Below are 23,404 nucleotides of genomic sequence, written 5' to 3'. Positions count from 1 at the left end.
GGGGCATGCCGGGAGCCGTAGTCCGGCGGGGCCCGGTGCATGCCGGGAGCCGTAGTCCGGCGGGGCCCGATGCATGCCGGGAGCCGTAGTCCGGCGGGGCTGCGGCGGGGCGGCCTCGGCCGAGGGCGCGGCTCGTGGCCCTTTAAGGCGCAGTCGCGCGAGAGGCGCGGCGGCCAATGGGCGCGTGGGGGTGCGCGGCGCTGTCCCGCGGCCCGGGATGAAGGAGGACAAGGAAAACGCCAGGCCCAAGGAGCGGCGCGGGCCCGCTGCCGGACCGGGGGCCCTGCTGGGGCCGGGGACCGCCACCGGCACGGATGGCAGGGCTGGCGGCGCCGAGCTCGACCGCCTCGAGCGGCCCAAGGACAAGAAGGAGACGCTCAGCAAGGTGGGGCCTGCGTGCTGCGCGGTGTGGGCCCCCCCTCCGCCCGCGGTAACGGGCCTGGCGCGGCCGCTCTTGGAGGCGGCTGTGGTGGGGCGAGCCGGGGCCGCCCGGGGAAGGAGGGATTGGGGGCGGGGGGACGGCGCCGGCCGCAACTACTTCTTCCCCGGCGCTGCGGGCCGCCCTAACCGCCGTCGCCGTGCCGCAGGTGGTGATCCGCCGGCTGCCGCCCAGCCTGACGAAGGAGCAACTGGAGGAGCACCTCCAGCCCCTGCCCGAGCACGACTACTTCGAGTTCTTCGCCAACGACTCCAGGTACGGCCGCCGGCCCCACCCGGGCAGCTCCCGAGAGCCGCCGCTGCCACCAGCCGGGCCCTGAGAGCTGCTGCCGCCCAGTCAGCCTTGCTCTCTCGGTCTTGTCTTTCTGCAGCTTGTACCCCCACATGTTCTCGAGAGCCTACATCAACTTTAAAAACCAGGAAGACATAGTCCTCTTCAGGGATCGCTTTGACGGCTATGTTTTTGTCGATCACAAAGGCAAGTGAAAGGCGCTCAGCTGGACGTTTGAGTCTTTCCTGGTGTGTGCGCAGTGTGTGAGTTGAATTTTAGAGGGACAGGTGTGAGCAGTGTAACGTGCTGCTTCTGATTTGTGTGGCTTTAGTGCCTTAAATGAACGTCATGCAGTATTTTAAACAGCAAAGATGTCTTATGCTTTGTGGAGACTAATCTGAATTGGTTTTGTATGTTATGTGTAAACTACAGTTAAGTTTATCTCAAGGCAGTAGTGGTATCAACGTAAAAGCGGTTGCTGTGTTACCAAGGTTAATACTTACACTGTCATACCTGGGTATAAAGTCTGAAAAGTGAAAGTGGGTGGTGTCGCTGTCCAAACTAAATGAAGCTGAGGTTAACGATGCTGACCTCTGTTACTCCCCTCACCTCTTCTGTACATTTCTGACAGCATGATGTATTTTTTTGGGCAGTTTTTAATTCAGATTGTTGCTTGTTCAATTTATAGCTGTGAACCATCTTGATTCAGAAAAGGGAACAGCTTGTTCTTTGCAGTCTAAGTTGTGAAAGTGACTGCTCTCTGGAAACATGAATCTGTAGGAAACAGTTTGTTTAATTCATGGGTTAAACATCCAAATATTTATTTGCCACTTATCTTTTTTTCTAAATATATGTTAGGTATTCAGTACATCTCATGTTTTTAAAATTTTCATTTCAAAACTGCTTATATCAAGTTGCACTAAAAGTTGTTAGTCTCTCATTGATAGACCTTAAACTTACGTATTTAGCAAAAGTTTTAACAAGAGTCTTCCTGTCGGCTTCAGTAGGCTAAGGATTTCACCTTGAACTTTATTTCAAGTACATGTGTTTTACATTTCACCTAGCCAGGTGACTTATGTGACAGAAAGCTCTGTCCACCAGGTTCTTATTTAGGAGGGTTGCATGACAGGGTTCTAATAACACCTAGATCTTTTAAATAAGCTGGTTTGCAGTGTAACAGCACACTGTATTTCCCATACCCAACAGCAGTATTGGATTTATACAGCCGTAAATGTAGCATTCTTGTCAGAAGACAGAGCTTTAAAGCCTGCGTGTAATGTGCTGCATTGTATTGTATTTTGCCAAAAATTGGGATTTGCCTCAGTTGCACTAACTTAAAATACTCTCTTCTGCTTGCACAATGAATACATAGTCTGTAGGATGAGGATATTACATGGTGCGGTGTAGCCGAGGTGGTTCAACTGACAGTTATGGGCAGTCTTAAATCTAGTATTTCCTCCTTGTTGTGAGTCTGTGAATTTGCTGTTTTGTTAACATAGTGAGAGTGTTAGGTCATGAATTCTGGGGTTTTTTATTAAATGGCTTTCAAAATACAAGAAATTTTTTTTATGCTGTCCAAGCAGTCTCTTCTAGTATTGCATAATTCTTGCAAGGCTTATCTTCCTGCTTTAGACATAGACAATATACTCTATTTTATAAATAATCTGTTTCATTTGTATTTTAATGTACCTTTCCCTCTTCTCTTCACAGGTCAGGAATATGCTGCCATAGTTGAGTTTGCACCTTTCCAAAAAGCTGCAAAAAAGAAGAGTAAGAAAAAGGATGCCAAAACTGGAACTATCGAAGACGGTAAAACAGCTAGCTAGTTTTTGTAGACTTGAAAGTCCTAGCAGTAATTTGAATATTATGTTTTTACTGTGATGCTGTAGTTTATCAATACAATGTTTGTTTAATTATATGTGAAACTTATTAACACTGCTTTGTCAGCTGCAAATCTATTAAATGTGATTGTCCTAGACAAATATAATGCAGCAAAGGTGACATATAAACAACACAACTTATGCAAATCTAACCCAGACTTCCAGCGGTGCACAATGCAAATTCTTTTCAAGCTACAGTATACATTTTTTCCCTTTTTTCTTTTTTTTTCCCCTCCCCTGTAGATCCAGAGTACAAGAAGTTTTTGGAAAGTTACAGTGCAGATGATGAAAAATTAACCTCTACTCCTGAAACTTTGTTGGAGGAAATAGAGGCAAGAAACAAAGAGCTAATAGGTATGGAAATCTATGTGCTATAGTTATGTCTTCCTAGAACACAAAGAAATGTATGTGGTGTAATTTGAAGCCGTGATTTTTCAGCCTTGAGGAGATTGAATTCTTTTGTGTGCTTGCTTGGTATTTGTTAAACCTTTAGGCTAATATTATTCAGTGTATTTTGTTTTGCTCTCATGCCCTAAGTTCTTCTCTAGGTTTAAGTTTTATAGGATAACCTTCCTTCCTGTTTTAAACTGCTAGTCAGGCATTTGTTAGCCAGACTGGGCTGTGGTGTGGCCGCGCTTCGGTGAGTTGCGGTGATGTTTAATGCAAAACGCTCTGAGCAGTGATGTTCCATGCAGGCATGAGTTAAGAGAGATTGTGGGGTAAAACACCACACAAATGCCCAGAATGCTCTTTTTAAGCATATTATGAGTATCTCTTTCAAAGGGAGAGAATCTAGGAAAAGCCTAATGCAGACTGAATATCCCATTACAAATAGATGTGCTGAATATCGTATTAGTGTCCTAGAGACGTTTATAGAATCCTAATAGTTGCTGCCCTTCAGGGGTAGGATTGGAACACTTGTTTCACTGCTGTATGTGAGAGGAGATAGGCTGGATAATCCATAAGGCTGCTTCATTTCGTATAGGGTTTTGGTGTAGGCATTGCAGTGTTGGATGAGGCAAATTGTTTACATTTGTTTTATATATTCTCTAGCTAAAAAGACTACTCCTTTATTGAACTTCTTGAAAAATAAACAGGTAAGAGTTATCTCCAGAATCTTCTTGTTGCTTGCAAGTACAATTTACTCATTTAAAGCATAGGTGTGTATATTGCAGTGTGTATATCGATCTGTTTCTGCCCTTTCTATTCAATAAGAAGCTTTTGACCCAACTTACTTGCTAACATCTGTTTTGCAGATTTTAAACGACTAGAACGCTGGCCTTTGTAGGAATGGTGGTGCCTTGTGTGCATTCTAGTCACAGCTAAATGTCTTTTGTGGCACTGCTAAACCAGATTCCATTTGAAAGCTTTAATTTTTAATGCAGTTACAGCTGAGGTCCTTGCAGATGATCTTTCTCCTAGCACATAATATCATTTTAACTTTTAGTGACAGAGCAAATCACAGGTGAGGCAGATTTAATTAAGATTAGACTGATAAAGGCTGAGATAATGTTGTATTTGTTTTGTTTAAGACAGTACAAATCAAGGCTTATGAGCAAGGCAAAAATAAAAGAAATGTTGCTGTAACATGTTTGGGTTCAGAACAGAACAATAGAGATGACAGGACTTTTATAACTGGGGAGGTTTTGAGGTGAATTATTTGGTGATGAAATACTTTATCACTTTGTGGCAGGGTATCTTGTTAGGTTTAAAGGGATGTTTTCTAGAGAGGAAATACACTATTTCTCTTTGCTTTTACATACACAGAGGCTGAGAGAAGAAAAGAGAGAGGAGAGGAGGAGGAGAGAATTGGAAAGAAAAAGACAAAGAGAAGAAGAGAGAAGAAAATGGAAGGAGGAGGAGAGAAGGAAGAGAAAAGAAGCAGAAAAACTGAAGAAAGTAGACAGATGCCCAGAAAAAGAAAGAGACAGATCAAAAGAAGAACCAAAGATTAAGGTCTAGAACAGTTCTTTATTATAAACTGTTACACTCCCTTTCCCCTATTATTTGTATATCAGTCTCTCAAAATGTGCTTTGAGTATTGTGTGAAGAATCACATGAGTTTGGTGTTAGTAAATTACCACTCTTTTGTAATATTCAATATTAGGCATTGTAAAGGTTTACATGCTGTAATGCTTCCTAGTGATATTTAAAGCTTTTGTCATGTGACTGTTGTACATGCTGTGGTAAACAGAATTGTGAATTCACTATGGAATGGAGACTATTTTTAAGCTTTCTAAAATGGCCTGTTTTAGGAGAAAAATCCTAGTCTGCTGTGTGGATTACGCTTACTCATACACTCCAGCTTTTAGAAATACTACGATTTGCAGTAATATTACTTCAATGTTTATTTCTTACTGGACTACGGTTCCTTTGATGCAATTTCGGTGTTGTGCCAGACAATATGTATTAGAGTGAGCTTTTTAGTTGAGACTTCTGTTTTCTTTGTAGCTACTTAAGAAGCCTGAAAAAGATGAAAAAGACTTGGAGAAAAAAGAAAAATCCAAGAAACTGGAAAAAGAGACTCTGAGGGAGGAAAAAAATGCGAGTAGTGCATCTGCCAAACGATCTGATGGGGAGACAAAAGAAGAGAAGGCAAAAAAGTATTCTAGTACTTGCTATAAATATATATGTGTATATATAACTTGTTTTCTGATCATACTGAAGCTTAGACTGCTCTGCCATGACCATGTTTTGAAATTCCTTTCAAATTATTTTTCTGATATGAGGCATGGAATGTGTTCTCTGTGGCAGTGCACATCCCTGTGAAACAGAGAGCTGTGTGAATTACCTGCCAATTCTTCACTAGTGGACAAATGTTAATATTTTTGCAACTAACTCACTGTAGGAACTCGGCAAAAGAAGCCCAGGTGTAGGTGACCTGCAGCAGGCTGTGAGCACTGTCCTTGCAATGAGAGAATTACAACCATGGCAAGAGGAGACGTGTATCCACTTACTAATCCCTTTAAGTCTTGTAAAAGGTCAAAGTGGAAAGTGTAATTCTCAGCAGCTCCGTGATCTGTTCAAGGTTCAGTTCATGTGAGAAACAGAGATGAGGCAGAGAAATTCAGGTGTTTTCCAAAGCCAGAGGAAACTCCGTCAGCTACGGGTAGAAGGCTAGGAAATGCTAGCAGTCAGTGTCATCTCTGGTTATCATGCATGACTCGGGTTGTTACAGCATCCCGAAAGCTCCCTAGAACCTACCACTGTGTCGTCTTCGTATTGCAAATTTACACCAGTATTACATTGATCTCCCAGCTCTGTTTGGTGAATCTTTTGAGCTTAATTTTCAGTTTTGTTTTCATACAGATCAGAAGATGAGTGTGTAAAGGACTACAGGGATCGAGATAGAGATTTTGAAAGAGACAGAGAATATGAGAGAGCACAGAGGGAGAAACTGAGACGTCAAGAGGAGGAGCGTCGGAGGCAAAAAGAACGCTTTGAGAAAGAGAAAGTTTTTAGAAGAAAAGAGGAAGAGGTGAAAAAGGAGAGAGACTTACTCAGAGAAAAGGGAAAGAAAAGTGATCTTACAGACTTTACCAGCAGCACGGACAAATCTGAGAAAGTAACCAAAGACGATAAAAAAGAAGATACAATTAAGAGGGATCGTATCAGAAACAAGGTGCTGGATTTCTTTAAATTCATGTGTTGATTCACAGGGACCAGTTTGTGGGTTTTAGGGTAAAAGCGCTTCAAGGAAAGAACCGTGTGTTTTCTGTGTTGAAACTTCTCCCTGTTCTGGTAACAAACTCTGCCATTGCTAGAAAGTTTGCCCTTTGTCTGCTGAACTGTTTGTGCTATTTCTTGTCGCTGTAAAGGAATTAAGCCAAGATACCATGGGCTAAACTGTAAAGACCCAGATCCCTTTTCATTTGCTGACTTATGCCATAGGCTGTACCTTTAAGGTGTTGGTAGAGCATCAGTAATCTACCCGTATCTCTGCTGATGTTATACGTGCCTGAAAATACATCTTGAAGTGGGAATGTGATTGAACCGGTTCCTCCAAACCAGAGACAAGACTGCTACATGCAGAATATGACAGAAGATCTCCCGTAGACTCAAGAAATAATGTCTTGAGTTTAGTTTTATATACTCTGCAAATCTGTTTTTGCAGTATCAGTATGCAAGTTTTCTGTGTCACTGCAGGCATTATCAGGCAAAATGAAACTCAGGTTTTGAAGAAGCTTTGAAGCTGGCCTCTATTCTGTGAGAGGCCAAGCTGAACTCATCTCAAGAGGAAACTCTTTATAAATAACTTCAGCTATGTGCAGAGTTCTTTGTTGCTTGAACAGGGACATTGCCTTGCAACAGAGACAACCTTGATTTGAGACAGTTGAGGTTACATTGCTACCACGGTGGAAAAATTTAACTTAAAACACCTTGAAAAGTTTGAATTTGAGCCATTTATAATATCACTGATGCCATAATGACCATGATAGCATGGGGCTGTGGAAGAGTCTAAATAGTTTTGATTTATTTCAGGATCGTCCAGCAATGCAGCTGTACCAGCCAGGAGCCCGAAGCCGAAGCAGATTGTGTCAGTATGAAGACAGTACTGCAAAGCCCACAGATCAGGGAGCGGATAAGAAACAAGAGAGTGAGACCAGTAATACAAAGGAAGAGGAGTGACTAGCATGCAAGCCTTATGTGTTCTGACTGTCTGTGCAGCCAAAGAGCATGTACTACGCAATCCAGAAGTGCCTTCGAAGCGAAGAAGGAACAAAGGAAGAAAAGGGGGCATTGTGCTGTTGGATGTTTCTGGTTAAAGAACCTCAGTTGTAGATTCGGAATTTGAAATGTGTTCTCATTGTATTTTCAGTTATTTGAATTTATTTTCCCGGCATCTAACTACAACAGAGAAGAGAATCTTTGCAAAGTAGAAAGACTATGGCCTTAAGTATGATAATAAATGAGTCACGTGGTCAGGAGGAGATGACACCTGGATCTAAAGCCAGAGCTTTACTGTAAAGCAATCGGAGCCAGCGTTCGATGCACTTAAGCAGAGCGAGCTTGAAGTTGCCCGGAGTTAATGCAGGTGTTGCTTTGAAGTGTGGTGCTCCTACCAGAGGCAAGGATAGCTAAATCATGTCAGTCTAGCACCGAGACAGGTATGCAGGCTGGGGTTGTTGAGGTACCAGCGACCAGGAGAACATCTGGCATGTAAAGAGGAGAACATCTGGCATTGCAGTAATAGTGGTTGGGAGGGAAGAGACCTTCCTCTGGATAAAGTAACTAAGTTGGAGTGTATGAATAAGCTGGCTTAATATTGGAATACTTCTTGACAAATTCTCATGTAAAGTCTACCTACCTTGAAATGCTTATTTTTAATCAAATGTAGCTGGTTTGAGCATCCTGTTCTTTTCTAGCATTCTCCCTCCTTCAGAGTCTGAAACATTTCTGAACTGCCCTCTCGGTACTGCTTCATCTTCCCTCATAACCTGAAGTATTGTTTTACAGCCCAGAAAGAGACCTCACAGTAGCAGCTCCTCCTAAGCTAGCGAATTTTAGCCATAGCTATTTTGTACTAAACCCAATAAATTCACGGAAACTCGTGCCGCCGCCGCCGTCCTTCACTGAGCTCCGTCTGCGCCGGGGCCGCCGGGCCGCCAGGGGGTGCTGTGGCGGCGGAGCCCCTGCCGCTCCCCGCCTCGCTCGCCGTTTCCCCCCTGTCCCGCCCCTTCCGCCTCTTCTGCCGCCGCCATCGCCGGGACGCCGGGCAGCTTCGCGCCATGGTGAGACCATCGGTCGCCATCCGCCGCCGCGCCGCGATACCCCGAGCTTTCTCGCCGCTGCGGGCTGGCTTGGGATTCCCGGCAGGCAGGATGCGCGGGGGGAGCGGGGCGGAGTGGCCGCGGCGGAGCGGGAGGGCCCCGGCTGTAACTTTCCCGTCACCGGCTGGCCGAGGCCTTGCGGCCTACCGGCCGCCTCACCGCGCGGGGCGGCGGGGCGGTTCCTTGCTTTGCGGGGCTTCCCGCCGCCGTGGCGCGGTTGAGCTGTCGCGGTGGGGCCGGCCCGGGGCTGTGCGGGGGGTGCCGTGTGGGACTAACGGCTGCTGTCTCTTCCAGTCGTCTCACAAGACGTTCAAGATCAAGCGCTTCCTCGCGAAGAAGCAGAAGCAGAACCGGCCTATTCCGCAATGGATTCGCATGAAAACGGGCAATAAGATCAGGTAATAAGATCGGCCGTTGTCTCGTAAGGAACTGCAGCCCACAGGCTTTGAATCTGGCTGCCTGAATGGGCTGAACTCAGCAGCTGACGGTGTAAAAGCATTTATGCAAGCAAAAGCGCAATTTTGTGGCCGTGAATACCCTACAAGCGTGCTAGTGCAGATGCAGAACTAGACCAGATGCTGTCGGCCCGTTGTGTTTTCTTGAGGCAGCGTGGGGCTTCCATGCCATTTCCCTGTGCAACAGTTGAGTTCATTCTAGTGCTCTGCGATTATCCGCAAGTGTTTGGTGACAGCAGGCATGAAGTGAAAGCATTGGCTCTATGTGGGGATAATTTATTCCAGAATTTGTACCCTGATAGCCTCTCTGCATTGGATGTTCCCCTTCCCAGTACCTTGCCTCTCTCTTAAGAGTAGCTGTCCCTCTGGGTTCTGCATTTTCAAGGAACAGTGCCTTACTAAGCGTGGGTGTTCTGAGATGCGGAAGATTGTGCATAAGGGCGCAAAGGGCTTGTTGCGTGTGTGGGCAATAAAATCAGTGGTACAAGATCGTTGGCACATAACTGCAGAATTAATTTGCCACACTTCCTTTTTGTTTGTCTATAGTGTTTGTTCTCAAGTATCGTATTTAGGAAAATGTGATAGAGTATTGAAGAAGACTAGGTAAATGTGAGGCCTGCATAAGGTGGTGCATATCTGAGCCCTCTGGTTTAAAAGTTTCAGCCAATAGAGTTTGGTCACTTGCGCTGTGCAGCTAGTTTTTTATCTCATATACTCCCTTGTCTAGACCTTTTTAAGGGAGCAGGATTCTTCCTCCCAGATCATTTTTTGTCCTAAGTAGTGAGGAGAGTGACAGTAGCAGTGGCTGGCTCAGGCAGTAAAACGGCACAGAATTACCAGGTTCTGTTCCTGTTACTTCTCCTAATTTGTTTCTTTCTAGAAAAAGCCAGTGTTGTGTGCCCCAGATTGTATTCTCATCTTCCAGATACTGACTTACAAAGGGGTTCTGGTTTAGCTAAATTGCAGTACTTTTTAATACTTCATGACAGGGCAAGAATCATGAATTTTTGTCTTGTGGCACTTGAGTACCTCGGTCATCAGTTTTATCCAAACTATGCGCTAAAGCAGGCTGCAATTACAGTGCTTCATTCTGTGGGAGTACTGCCATTTTCCTGCTGAGAGTAACTCTGTTAACACTGTCTTCAGTTTCACCTGTACCGTGGTGAAACCATTTGTACTTAACAGGTACAAGTACGTACTCATAAATGAATATACCTTCCTGGACAAGGGCCTTTTCCATACGCTGCTCTGCTTTCATATTTTGAACAAAAACAATACTTTTTGTGTTAGACTACGAACTGCAGTCAAGGTTTTTAATACAAGATCACAGGTCTTGTCTCCAAAAGAGGAGGTAGGATGTTCACATACCAGTGCTGATGTATCTCTGCAGGCATTTTTATCTCTCAGGTTTAAATTCTGTTGCAGTAACGTGCTAGTTGGTTAGTGAATGAAGAAAGTAAACAGAGGTGGAAATTTAAAAAAATAAGTACACAGCTGATTATTGTTGGCAGCTTGCCACTATAACACGTAAGGAAGATTTCAGTCCTTTACTGTTGAGCTAATTCAAGGTGGTTTCAGTGCGCCTGGATCCTCAAACATGTGTGCGCTTTGCTAATTTACACTGCTTTTGTCTTAGGTACAACTCCAAAAGGAGACACTGGAGAAGGACCAAACTGGGCTTGTAAGAGAGACTGTCTCCTGGGAACTCTAATAACACTTGTCTTTCTGCGTCAGATTGATACACCTCATACGCTGTTCGGCGACCCCCGAGTGATTCCTTCTGTTGTGTTGGACTGCAATCCCCAATGTTTGGGTTTTTTTTTATAAGCTAGTCTGCGTTATTGATGTTATCTGGGAAAATCTTAAAGTAATTTGCATCTGAAACATGAAGACTGTGTTCTATTGGTGTTCTTTCTTTCAGGCATCATCATGAGTATTGACAGTGTACAGGCTTGCTAATAAATATGGACCTGAATGACTTGGTTGAAATTATTTAATATATATATGGTGGGATAGTAACAGAATAAAAGCTAACATTACTGTGATTATAACCTCACTTAGCATGAGAAACCTCGTCAGCTCTTTTCAGATAGCGTAAACTGTGTCTTCCTTTTCACTTACCATAAACCTATGGGAGCAAAGCATACCAGTTTTTTAAAGAAAAGGGGTAAAAATCAGAATTGATTTTGGAGGAGTTAATTTGAAGAAAATCTTTTATTAGATAAACTGAAATAGTTTAAAAACCAAACAAATGTAGAGGCAGGTTTGAACAAGGCAGACTTCACTTCATGATCCATGGACTTCTGTGGCTACAGTAACTCTGGAGTGTCAGCCCCTTATCGCTTAACCGCAGGGAAGATTCTGGATTATGTTTCTGGAAGATTCATGAAATGTTACTACGAAAAGTAAGCAGCATTGTCAGAATTGGCTAAAGATGTGTCTGTATAGCCACTGGGTGCATTTTATGGGGCTGAAAAGCGAAGCACGCTGAAAATGCTCCCCTGGGTAACGTGCTTTCCCATTTGAGGTGTGCTGTGGTAGGTGAGGGGGATCCAAACTAACAAAACCTTTTGCTAAACCAAGTCAATCCTATTACCACCCTCTTATATCATGCTCACACGTTGAATGCACATATTTTCCTTTGGCCGGCTTCTTTTGAAGCTGCAGATTCTTGACTCCGCCATTATCTCCCTTTTGAACAGCCAGGGTAGACCACGTAGTGAAGTGTTGCTAGGCTGGTTGGTCAGTCAGATAACCTTTTTTGTTATGAATGGAAGAGCGTCTCTGAACTGCAAGCGTTTAACAGCACGAACGATGGCACTATGGTACTGGGTAAATGCTGAAGTGTTGCACGCCCAGAAGCACTATAAAAGTACTTGCCCAGGGAACGAGAACGCAGAGCTGAGAGTAATCAGTGATACTTGAATACCAAGACTACCCGTCTGCGCCCAAGCAGCGTATTGGCAAGGCTGGCCCTGACCACCCACCTGTGTTAGCTGCAGGTGGCTCCTCGTGAGCCTCATGCCTGCGGTCAGCTGAGGATGGCGGCTTCCTACCCCCTGTGCGCCTGGCCCTTGTGCCAGCAGCACTGGGGCTGCTCTCTGGCAGGGCAGCCCTCGGAGCCTGGGGTTAAGATCCTGGCTGGTGAGCGGGTGTAGTAGAGTAATCGGATGAAAGAAAGTTTCACTAATAAGGAGGAGGAAAGGGAAGAATACAGCAAGGGCAGTGGATAGATTTCTCTCTTACAAAATGCAATACTCTTGCAGTAGTACGTGATGTTTGTGTGTTCCCTACAATATGTAATAACCTTCTTCTGAGTTTTGTTTGGAGCGCTGTGTTGGCTTGATCGAGTTGGTCTTGATGCCAGCCACAGGTGCAGCTTAACGTACAACATTCTCAGTAGAAGGATAGTAACTCAAAATGTTGCTCAAAGGAAGAGTTAGCAGCTATTTTAAAAAGGGGAGAGAGGAAAGAAGGGATTAAACCACTCAGAGTAGTTGGCACTCCAGCTCCCCAACGCCAGCATTCTCCACTCAGAGCCTGTGAAACATCACCTATTGACCACAGGGAAGTGGAGGAGGAGGCTCAGCACTGGGTCCTGCGTGGCTGCTGCTCCTTCCCTTCTGCATTGCAGACCTGGGATAGACGCGCCGGTCAGCTGGAAATGACCAAAGGCGCAAGCCTGTTCTCGGATGTGGCTGCGGCAAAGCCCATCCTGATGTCGAGGGCTGCGGAGATGCTGTTTTCTGGGTTCAGCCTGCTGTGGTGGCTCAGTTCCTGGGTGGCAGCTTCCTGAGGAAGCTTCAGGCTGCCACACCTTCTGTGTTGCTGCTTTTCATGTTGAAGGTAAAAGAGATTTGTATCCTTCGTGTTAAAATTCATAGCAAATAATGCTGGGCAGCAGCATATGCCAAGCACATGTAAATGCATAACAAATACACGCCTGGCTCAGAGCTCATGACAGTCTCTCCCTCCTAAGGTGTGCTGGAGGTTTCTATAAGCACAGGAGAGCAAGGCTGGGATTTTTACCAACTTCAGGACACTTCATAGATATCTTCCAGCTTCTTTTTCTGTTTGGTAAAAATCTAGTTCTCTTTGTTATCAGGGGGAAGCAGTAAGTCACCGCAACAGGAAAGCAGCAGACAGCATTGCCAAAGATGTTTTGACAGAGGCCCATGTGCTGCAAACACTTTCACCCTGATGTTTTTTAAATCTCTTCTGTGTTCTTTGAAGCAAGCCTTTAGGAAATAACAGCACTGCTGTGGATCAAAGATCAGCCTTGGAGACCTGCGAACTGCCCCCTGCATCTCCCCGTCACCACTGCTGGCGGGCAAAGCTGCTCGCAGAGTTCCTCTGTAATTGTGTCCCTGAGGACCTGGCTGAGAAGGAAAAAAGTAATTTTAGGGACTTGAGAGAGAGTTTTCTCCATGGCATTTGTGGGAAAGTTTTCCTGACCAATAGATTGAACTATTTGTTACTATTTATTAGTTAGTATCCCTATTACCATCATTACTGTGCTATGTTGATTCGTAGAATCACAGAATGGTTTGGGTTGGAAGGGACCTCAAAGAACATCTACTTCCAGCCTCCACTAGCCCAGGTTGCCCAAAGCCCCATCCAACCTGGCCTTGAACACCTCCAGGGAGGGGGCATCCACACAGATGGAAGCAGCTTCTACCAAGGAACTGCTTTGGAAAATAACCCCTCATATTATTTTTCCCCATTTGACTGAATCTGCTTTTCAAATTGGACATTAAGGGTTAGCACGAAGTAAATTTAGTACAAATTAAAATTGGGTTAAAATCAATCTTCTGCAGAACCTTAACCAACACAAATACCTCAGGGTTTGAATGATTTCTGTTATTCCTGTGGCAGCTCTCTTTGCCCTCTCCTTCCCTGCGAGAGTTGCAGGAGGGATCAGGGATTTCTGCAGAACTGGGCTAGAACATGATAACAGACATCAACAGAAGCCTTAAAGAAAAAACATCTAATATGTTTGGATATTCTAGTCCATTAATTTTGGTGGATATGCTTTTGTTTTCTGAGTGAGAAGCAAAGTTAGAGTTGATTGTATACTTGAGTATTTTTAAAATGTGTCTGTATTTCCAAACTGACTGCCCCTCTGCAAGTATGAAAATCAACCGCACGAGGCAGAGGGGTGAGTCATTGGAAGTAGCGTGGTGTTCGGGGCAAACACAACGTACAGCAGCAGAGCGGGTGCTGCCATTTGAAGAAGATGCTTGTTTTGCTCTGCGGAGAGGAACCCTTGCAGGGCAGGCAAGGCGGGGGGTGGCGTTGATGAGTGTGTTGTAACACCACCCAGAAGCAGAGCTCTGGTCTTGCTCTTTCTGAACCGCCTGCCTAATTTGCCTCTGAGCAGAATACAGCTTCAAATCTGTGACCAAAAGATGGGGGAAAAAGCTGCCTTTAGAGGGTTTTGGTTAGCCGTCAAGTCAAGGCTAACCAAAACCCAAGGCGTCAAGGACACAAGTACTAAAAATCATTTAGTCATATTTAAGTGTAGCATTTGCCAGTTAAATTTTACTTTTGAATGGAACATTGAAGTCCAGGTTTTCTGGTGGGGTGTGACTAAGCTGCAGGTACAAATGCCAAGGAATCAGCTCATTCAAGGAAATTCTCATTAATCCACTGTTTACTCTGTGCCTTACTCAGAGGAGGATGTAGGAGTGGTCCCATGCCCTCTCCCGAACAGCATGCTGCTGCAAAAGGGTGATGGAGGACTAACAGGTCAAAAAATATTTGGTCAGACATGCACCCACCTGTGTAATCAACAGCACTTTGGTTACCAGAACAAAAGATCGGGGGTGTTTTCACATCAGTTGCGTTTCACGGAGCTTGTGCTGGTGTGACCACACTCGTGAGAAGCCAGCCTGCTGTCCCATGGCAGAGACATGTGGCCAGAGAACCATAGAATCATAGAATTGTAGAATGGTTTGGGCTGGAAGGGACCTTAAAGATCATCTAGTTCTAGCCCCCCTGCTGCGGGCAGGGACACCCTCCACTAGACCACATTGCCCAAAGCCTCATCCAGAGAAGTTCTGGAAGGAGCTATGTTGCCATAGTCTTTAATCTATTAGAGTTAAAGCATTACAGAACCAGTGTAGATCAGGCATTAAATCCATTCCCAGTGTGTTTTGCATGTCTCCACTGCTGACCTCAGTGATTAAAAAGATGTCCAGACACATCTATGTGTCCACCCAGGCACCTGGACTGGGTACTCTCCAGTCACTGGATCACTCTCTGCTCCTCTGGAGGATGTTCTTCCACGTGTCGCCTACTGCACACCAGGTTATTCCAGTGTCCAAGCATCATTTCAGCGCACAATCTGAACATAAATGGGATTTGCTCAGGGTCTGTGAAGTCCACAGGCTGAAGTTCCCCTGAGGGAGTCACCCATGTATCTTTCTGCATCAAGGTGCAAATTCACCTATGCAGCCAGGCCAGAGATCATCTTGAGCCCCTCGGTCACCTCCGCAGACCCCCAGAAAGGCAGCTGGAAAGAAACCATGACTCCCCTCCGAAGCGAGGTATCTCCGCAATGGGGAACAGAAACTCCTCGGTTTCTTTCTGAGAGTGACTTCTCAAATGGGACTGTTGTGTAAGGGAGTAGAAATGGTCTCATGCTGATGAAAAAGAGGAAGGGGCAGTTGTTTTTCTGAAGATATTTTGAAGCAGCCCTGGCCTTCAAGAATGTGAAAAGCAAGTTGAAATCAGCTGGGCAGAGCTCCACTTGGTGAATAAAACACAAACAGGTGAGCAAAGGCTTTGCCCATTTAATGCAGTTACCGGTACATACATGCAGTGTTATGCTGCTGTTGGGATGTTTCTCAAGAGTTTCATTTTTGAGCATGACCTCAGAAGCCACAAAGATAATCTCACAGCCTTCATACCTTTTCCATGGTTTTCAGTAATGAATCATCCTTCCAGAGCTGCTCCTGGACTCCAGTCCCTGCAGGAGCCACCGCATGCAACCCCACTGGGTGTCCCTCCTGCCTCCTTGCTCCGGCCCCCATCCCCAGTGGGGCTGAGCATCTCCAGGGAAGGGCTGTCAGGGGGACTTGTCCTGCAGTTTGAAAGGCTTCTCTGGGCCTGGCCTCCTTTGGCAAACCAGGCACTCCAGCTCTTACTTTAGTGAGAAACACCTTTATCTGTCATAAAGAAACAGCAACCCAGAGGAGGTGCATGTGGTGGAGACCCGGGGATCTCACAGGGAGCTGGAAAGTGTTTGCAGCTCGGTGGCACAGTCTGCTTCTCTGTACCCGCTCTCCCTGCTGGCAGAGAAGCGTACAAAAAAAAGCGTTGGGGGGGGGAAGTTGTTTCTGAAGCCATAGTTGCATCTCTGTCGTCAGCCCAATGCCAGGCCTCTGGCATCTCAGAGTATGGCTGTGAAATATTTAATTATATTCTGCCAGTGTCTCTGTCCAGGCACCCACGGCACCATGACCAGTCCAACCTCGCAGCGTTTCTGGGAGCTGGGGCAGTGCCGACAGCCTCGTTTTACAGGTGGGAGAACCAAGTCACCAAGGTGCTGCGACTTACGGTCACACACAAAGTCTGCCGGCAGCCCGGGACGGGCAGCCCAAATGTCCACCCCAGCCTCCCGCACGGGACACCACCTCCTGCGGTGGGTCAGCATCCCCCCGTGGGCACGCGGGGTGTTGGAGAAGCAGCTCCCTGCAGCCAAGCCGGTGCGTGAGCCCCCGCCGTGGGGCTCTGCCGGGCTGCAGCAAGGAGTCGCCATCAGCAGGGACGAGGGCAAAACCCCCACTGGGAACGGGCGGGTTTTTGGAAGGGCTGTCCCCGGATGGTGCTCCCAATGGCCGTGGTTGCCCCACACACACTCACACGGGCATAGCCCCAAAAGACCAGGCGAGACCCGGGGCAGCCGCGGTGCCCCTGTGCAGGGGGTTAATCCCTGTTCGGCCGGGATTTCAAGCACCGGCCCTCCCCAAGTTCCCAGCTCCCTGCAGGCTCGTCCGGCTGCTATTCAGCGTGGGTTTGCAGGCAAATGGGCCAGGGGAGCCTCATTGCTCTTGGAAGAAAGTGAACACCTGTCTGACAAAGTGCCGGAGAGTCGACACACTCCAGGAGCGCTTCCCCTCAGCCCCAGAGTCCACGCAGTCCCGCCCTGCCCTGGCCTCTCTGGATGACTTACAGTTGTTGTTGGTGTTGTGAGAGCGCAGCTGGACCAAGTCATCCTCCGAGGCCCCCGCCAGCTCCTTCAGCTCCCTGGAGGTGTCTGCCCTCAGGTACTGCCAAGCCTTGCGCCCGTTGTGGTCCCTGCGGCTGGTGTCTGCCCCGTAAGCTCCCACCAGCACTTTGATGAGCAGCTCGTGTCCCTGCAGGGCAGCCACATGCAAGGGGGTGAGCCCGCCGCTGGCTGTGGGGAGGTTCACATTGAAGGGATAGCCCTTCTTCTGGGCGTGGGAGATGACCTGAATGAAGCTCTCGTGGTGGCCATGCTTGGCAAGCCAGTGGAGAGCGGTGAAGCCTGTCACAAAGTCTCTCCTGGTCAGCAGGCTGGGATCGAGGTCCAGCAGCCTGACGATGTTGTCCGCATCGCCCTGGGCCGCTGTCAGCAGCCACTCGTGCTCCAGGGGATCCAGGGCAAGGGACAGCACCTCGGGGCTCTGCTCGGGCTTCTGCTCTTGGTGCGGCCCTGCAGAGATACTGCTGCCATTGGGTGTCTTCTGAGTGGTGGCAAACCGCATGGTGCTGCCAGGGCTATTGCTCTGCAGGAGGATTTCCTTCAGCTCCTTCCTCCGGGTACTGCCGGGGCCGATGGAGAGCCTGCCCGCAGTCCTACCCCAGCTCCCTGGGCCCTGGCTGCCCCAGCTGACGCTCCTGTTGGTGTCCATCTTCTGCAGCGGGTGGAAACGTTCCCTGCTCCCCCCAGCAGCCGGCCAGAGATGGGAGGTGCGGGCTAGGCTTCCCGCTTGGGGCTGGGTAGCTTCCAGGAAGGTGAACGTCCGGGTGATGCCAGCTACCCTCTGCTCTGCCGAGCCCTGCTCCCGCTCCCGCCGGGCCATGGCGGTGCCTCCTGCGGGGCTGGCTGGCAGCCCACTCCCCGGCAGGGCGCAGCTCGCAGCTCGCACTCCCCAGTTCTCACCCTCCCCAGTTCTCACCCCACGCTTCCTGCCCCGGCGTTAGGCAAAGGAGGAACTGACTCTGCACGGCAGGAGGGCACACCAGGCATGGCGGCAGATCCGTGGTGCTGCCGCACTGCCGGGGCGGTGCAGGCGACCTTTGGTCATGCTGTGGCTGCGACTGTCGTCAGCACCAGGCACGGCCGCAGACACGGGCTGTCTGCCTCCCCCGGGGACACGCTCACCTGCAGCGTCACAGAAGAAGAGTGGGGGGGGGGGGCGGGCATGGAGAGTGTGCGGCACCGCTGGGGCGGGCGAAGGTAGGGGCGTCCTGGGCAGCCTGACGCTGGTGTTAAAGAAGAAATTTGATTAACCGTATTCTTCTCTCTGAATAGTCTCCTTTAGCATTAGTAGCTGCTAAAGTAGCTGAAGCCTTAGGCCGCAAGAGCTGACCAAGTGTAAACTTTTCGTAAAACTAATGCTGCTAATGAAGTCACTGAATTCAGCAAATACGAGCGGAATGAAGATAAGGACCAAGGAGGCAATTCCAAGAGAATGAAGTAACTTCAGAAGGCCAGCCCAGCGACAGTGAAAACCTGTAAGAAATCAAGAGAGCACGGACCAGAATTAAGTGATTGGGGATGGGGTGATGGTGGAGCGGGTGTAATTGAGAGGTGTGAACTGGGGTAGGGGTCCCTCTCCAGAGGCACCCAGCTCGAGCTGTAACTGAAGAACTAATAAATCACTGATTGGAAACCTTCACTCGGACCTGGCATTCTCAGTGGGATCCGAGGGTCGGACCCTGCATGGTGGCCGGCGTGTGTAAATCCGTAACACTGATCCTGGGGACACTTCCTCTGGCCCCGGCAGCACTCCAGAGCCCCGTGTGCCTTGCTGCGCCCCCAGGCTCCGTGATGCCACTGAGGCACCTGCCTTACAGCCCCCCCTGCCCCTCAAATTGCCCCCCACCATTGCAATGCTTCTCCTTGGTGCTGTGCTCAGGAAGGCCAAGGTTACTGCCCCAAGGGGACCCTTCCTCTGCAGCCAGCAGGTCTCCGTGCCATAAGGGAGACCCAGCCTGGGGCAGTGTTTTAGAAGCCCCTTCAACCATTTCTCTTTGCCTTCTCTAAGCTTTAGCCCTGCTCCGACCTGCCCTGGGCTGGTCATCAGCCCTCGAGGGAGTTTTGCCTTTCTCCAACCACTTGGACCAGTTTTTCTGGGACACGTGGGAAGCCAGCATCATTCCACAATGCCCAAACCACTGGTGGTGAAAAAATAATTGTCCTCTTGCTCCCTTTCTGGCACAGCCTGGTTTTGTCGCTGGCTGCTGGTGGCTTCTGCGGGCTCAGGGAGGCAGAGGACTTGACCCACACAGCCACAGGACCCTGGGGAATGGTTTAAAACTCTTGTTGGTGGCAGCTGGGGAAAACAAGGAGGGAAACGAGGTGCTGCTTTGGGAGACTGAGGGCACTGACAGTGCAAAGCACAGCACCCATTTAGGGCCACCCTGGTCGTGCCTGCATTAAGGACTGGTGGCACTGGCAAGTTCTGACCAGGCTAAAACCAGGGTGCCAACCTTGGGGGCTTTGCTTGGGGGTCCTGGGGGCTGGGGTAGTTAGCTGCTTTGGGTAAGGATCGAGTTCTCTCTCTCTCAGCCTTTGTTTGATGCTTGTGCTGGCATCAAATGAAGGGAAACCCAAGTGGCACCAGCTACACCCTCCAAGCAGCAGACGGGCTTATCCAGCCTGGGCCAGGGAGCTGAGGCTGCATCGAAGGGCCGAGAGGGGCTGGGGCAGGGGCTGCACTGCCACTGGAACACAAATCGGCACAGCCACCAGCAGCCGGGTTCCTAAGCGAGCACGAACCATCCCGACAGACCTCAGGGAAAGCGCGCAAAGCGCATAGACAGTTTATTTTAAATAGCAAGTGATTTACTGAGGCTGGGAGACCTCAGACGCTTAGACCCAAACCCTATACCCCAGCCCAGCCTCAGTGCTGCGCTGCTCAGCCCCAGCCCCAGCCCCGGCCGGGTGCGCGGCCCGCGTTACCAGAGGGGCCGCAGGGCCGTCGGGCGCGGTCCCCCGGGCCTGCCCTGAGGAGTCAGTGCGGGGGCACCCGTCACCGTGCTGGGAGCGGGCCGGGGCCGGGCAGCCCGCGGGCCTAGCAGGAGCTCCGGGGCTGCGGAGCCGTCGGTTAGGAAACCGTGTGCCCCAGCCCTGCCACCGCCCCCAGCCCGCCGCGCCCCGCCGCACTGTGGCCGCGGCCCCGCCCGCAGCCCGGACTGCACCATCACGGGGGGCGCGGGGAAGACCGGCGGCCCCGCGTCTCCCGGAGATGGGCGGCGGTGGCGGGACCCGTCGGGCCGACCCGGGCGGGGAGGGGGAAGGCGGCGGAGCGGGGCGAGGGGGCGGTGGCGTAAGGGGCGCCGGGCAGGGCGGGGCCGGAGGGGCGGCGGGTCTCCTCTTCCCCCCCACGCGGCGTCGCGATGGGCGCGCCCGGAGCCGCCTGCCCGGCCGGGGCGGGCGCTGTGGCGGGCTCGCAGCGATGGCGGCGGCCGAGGTGGCGCGGCAGGTGGGAGCGGGCGCCGCTGCCGCCGGCCTCTTGCGGGCCGGGCGTGGCCGGGGCGGCGGGCGGGAGCGTTCGGCATGGCCGGGGCGGCAGGGCAGGGCCGGGGCGGTAGGGCCGGGCCGGGTCAGGTTGCGCCGGGCGCGGGCTGCGGGGGCATCGGGCTGGGGCCTCCGGCGGGCTCTGGGGTTCGGCCCGGGGCGGCGGCGGCCCCCTGGGGGATCGGGGTTTGGGGCCGCTCTGAGGCGAGCCGGGGTTACCTGGGGGAGGGGAGGTTTAGGTCCCGGCACCGCTGGCTGCGGGGCGGCAGCCTGGCCCGGCGACCTTGGGCTGCCCGCACCGGGGTGGGCCCGGGGGTCCTGCCCTGCCGGTCCCTCCGTCCCTGGGCCCCGCCGCAGCCTCAGAGGGACCCCGAGCTGGCCGGACTGCCGTGCTGGGGAGGCCTCATCCTGCACCCTTACCCTGGGCTGGGGCCCCTCGCCAGGCCGGGGTGCGGTAGTGGGAGAAGCGCTCCTTGGCATCCCCCTCTCTCCAGGGATGCTGTTCTCCCAAAGAAACCAGATCCCCCGCTCATTAGCACATGATGCGGGGAAGATCGTCAGTCCGGCACCATGTGCCGCGGAGGAGCCGTGGGAGCCCGTGCCGAACAGCGGCACCACGTCCCCGTTGCGCTTTATCCCCGAGGGTCCCCTCGCCGTGTCGTCCCCGGCTGCCCACGGGCACACCTGCCGCCGCCGATACTCGCCTGCCTTCCTAGCGCGGCACAAAGCTCTGTGTGCCTGCGGAGAATTATCCAGAAGAGGAGCGGAGGGAGTTGAGCCACCTCTGCGTTTGTTACAGAAATGCTAAGGAGGCAGCTGTAACGCGTTTGCATGCGGAAGCATTTTGTGTGTGATTTGATGGGCTTCCAACTTTGGTGTCCATGTGTTAGTACAGAAATAACACCTGAGATGAATGCTGAATGTCTTCAGAGCAGTAGGTTTTAGCATGGACCCAGTCTTGTTGAACGGGTAGATGTAGCCATTCCTTGCCAGTTTTTGATGTTATTTTCTCCTGGACATACCCATTGCCTTATATGTGACTGCCAAGGTATGTAAAGTGACTCACTTGCTCCTTTGTCAGTTAAAGAAAATTGAGCTTTAGGCTTTCCTAAGATAATGTACCAGAGCTTCAGACATCTGCTAGTGGCCTGGGATGAATTATGATATGGCACAACCCCTCTTTGGAGGCAAAAGGGAAAGCTAGCTGTGAGACAGATGTGAAATTAGTGTGCTGCAAATTGAAAATGTCTTTGTCCAGACAGACAACTTGTCAGCCTGGGTCTTGGGCATCTGCTTGTGGCCGTGGTTCGTGGAGCAGTCGGCCATAACGTCCTGGTAGTGCAGAGGGCTGCTCCGTGTGTGCTGACGGAGTTAAACACCTGTGAGAGCTGGGGCTGGGTACGTGGCAGAGTTGGGGTCACTACCCTGCCTCTGCCCTAGCAAAACCTTGATCTAAACCCACATTTATTGTGGAGATGGTCAGTGAAACCCTGTCCTCCGCGAGTGGGCAGGGCGGCTCCATCACTGTGGGGCTGAGACCCCTCTCCTGTCTTCTGCCAGCGTGGGCGGTGCAGGTTTTAAATGCTGAGACCCACAGGGGATGTGTCCACCCTGTTCCCGTGGGTGGAGGACGGGTGCAGAGGACCGGCTTGCTGGGCACTGTCTAACTCTGGATCTCTGTAGTACAGGTCAGAAAAATCATTAAGACTGCTGATATAGATAAGTATTTTTTTAATTGCTGGAGGAGACTTCTGGGAACGTATCCAAACAGCGTGGTGTTTCTGGAGCCCTTTGGCAGGAGCTGTCAGAATTTGAGATTTCGGAAGCACTTGACCCTTTGTGAATGTTGAATGTCTGAATGATGCAGTGCGCCTGAAGAGGGTGGTCAATGGTCAGGACCTTTGGTGGGATATCTCTGGCTTTCCGTGGTGGCAGATCAGAACTATTTCTCACCCACTTTTCTGTTGTTTTTCTTTTATATGCGTCCTGACAACTTGTTATCAGCCGAGCAAGGAAAATAAATACAGTATTTCTGTGTACTTTACATTCTCCCTTTGCATTTATCTTGCAGAGGGTGTTTATACTGTCTGCTGGATAATTCTGTCATTGCATAAGAGAATTACACACTTGTACAATTACACTTGTAATTGGTACAAGTATTGCTCTAATTTGCTGTTTAATCAGAGCCAAATGCAGTCTGGGGAAGTGGATGCCATAACGCCGAGGTCATGAGAAGGGATCTGATGTTGTTCTGGCTTAAAGATGATGTGAAAAATCTGAATTCAGGTTCCACCTTGCTTTGCAATTTGACATTTGACTTCTTGTGCAACAGTTGTCTCAGGTTCAGGGCTCTCGGCTTTACGGGGTGGCAGAGGGGCAGGGAAGTGGCCGCTGTGAGCATCGGCAGCGGCGGTGGAGCTCTGTGAGCATTGTTTGGTTTGTTTTCTTTGAGGGACAGTGCTGTTGTGTTTGCTGTGGCTGTTTGGAAATCCTCTGGAGGGAGTCTCCAAGGCCTCACGTTTGAAGTGATTCTCATCTGGGGAGAGGTGGGAAATTGTGTCGGAAGTACTAAATGTCAGCTGTCAGTGTCCTAAACAGAAACACTCTACGATTAGATGCAGCAGAATTGTACTGCAGTCTTTGGGAGCATTTTCTTGTGGTGCAGGCCTGGTTTGGACACAGGGTCCCTTGGGCTCAGAGCTGCAGCATTCTTTATTTGCTGCGCTCTGCCTGAATATTGTGAACTGGAGGCTTTTCCTTTGCCATGGTGTCCTTTTTCATTGTTCTTTGAGTCCAGGCCACCAGAAATTGTCCTGAATATGGAGCACTGACATTTGCAATGAGCAGCACCATTGCGTGTCTCTGGGAGGATGCTC

The 23,404-nt window shown here is 49.8% G+C and overlaps 4 protein-coding genes and 1 non-coding gene across 11 annotated transcripts in view; 4 read left to right on the top strand and 1 right to left on the bottom strand.

Moving 5' to 3' along the window:
• Positions 1-144: 144 nt before the first annotated feature.
• UPF3B (UPF3B regulator of nonsense mediated mRNA decay) lies at positions 145-8,136 on the top strand. Its single transcript, XM_054839585.1, has 10 exons — positions 145-385; positions 588-694; positions 810-916; positions 2,420-2,518; positions 2,833-2,943; positions 3,643-3,686; positions 4,357-4,545; positions 5,041-5,192; positions 5,899-6,211; positions 7,072-8,136. The coding sequence occupies exons 1-10, from the start codon at positions 218-220 to the stop codon at positions 7,216-7,218; spliced, it is 1,437 nt and encodes a 478-aa protein (XP_054695560.1). The 5' UTR covers positions 145-217; the 3' UTR covers positions 7,219-8,136.
• A 38-nt stretch (positions 8,137-8,174) lies between these two features.
• RPL39 (ribosomal protein L39) lies at positions 8,175-10,793 on the top strand. Its single transcript, XM_054839586.1, has 3 exons — positions 8,175-8,321; positions 8,655-8,758; positions 10,452-10,793. Exons 1-3 carry the CDS (start codon positions 8,319-8,321, stop codon positions 10,498-10,500), a joined length of 156 nt encoding a protein of 51 aa, XP_054695561.1. The 5' UTR covers positions 8,175-8,318; the 3' UTR covers positions 10,501-10,793.
• On the top strand, positions 9,877-10,008 carry LOC129212048 (small nucleolar RNA SNORA69). The gene has a single exon (XR_008579058.1). It is a non-coding gene; the product is annotated as a small nucleolar RNA SNORA69 (small nucleolar RNA).
• A 337-nt stretch (positions 10,794-11,130) lies between the features above and the next one.
• Positions 11,131-18,117, bottom strand: SOWAHD (sosondowah ankyrin repeat domain family member D). Of its 4 annotated transcripts, none has more exons than XM_054839472.1 (2): positions 13,654-18,115; positions 11,131-13,194 (listed from the first exon to the last, which is right to left on the bottom strand). In XM_054839472.1, exon 1 carries the CDS (start codon positions 17,863-17,865, stop codon positions 16,861-16,863), a length of 1,005 nt encoding a protein of 334 aa, XP_054695447.1. In that variant the 5' UTR covers positions 17,866-18,115; the 3' UTR covers positions 11,131-13,194; positions 13,654-16,860. The 4 variants fall into 4 exon arrangements, with proteins under 4 accessions (XP_054695447.1, XP_054695448.1, XP_054695446.1 ...); XM_054839473.1 differs by having other exon boundaries at positions 11,131-13,755; positions 14,596-18,115; XM_054839471.1 differs by lacking the exon at positions 11,131-13,194 and having other exon boundaries at positions 15,596-16,104; positions 16,992-18,117.
• A 2,298-nt stretch (positions 18,118-20,415) lies between these two features.
• The window catches only part of SEPTIN6 (septin 6), a 31,625-nt gene continuing 28,636 nt past the window's right edge, over positions 20,416-23,404 (top strand). For 3 of the 4 annotated variants that reach the window (XM_054839467.1, XM_054839466.1, XM_054839468.1), the window contains exon 1: positions 20,424-20,493. In XM_054839467.1, the coding sequence (XP_054695442.1) occupies positions 20,467-20,493 (27 nt within the window). In that variant the 5' untranslated portion in view covers positions 20,424-20,466. Of the gene's footprint in view, positions 20,494-23,404 lie in introns of all 4 variants that reach the window. The other variant, XM_054839465.1, reaches the window with a different exon arrangement.

The sequence above is a fragment of the Grus americana genome, chromosome 12 (genome assembly GCF_028858705.1).
Source record: "Grus americana isolate bGruAme1 chromosome 12, bGruAme1.mat, whole genome shotgun sequence".
Lineage (NCBI taxonomy): Eukaryota > Metazoa > Chordata > Aves > Gruiformes > Gruidae > Grus > Grus americana.
Note: the sequence above shows the minus strand (reverse complement) of the source record. Positions and strands in the feature narration are given on the sequence as shown.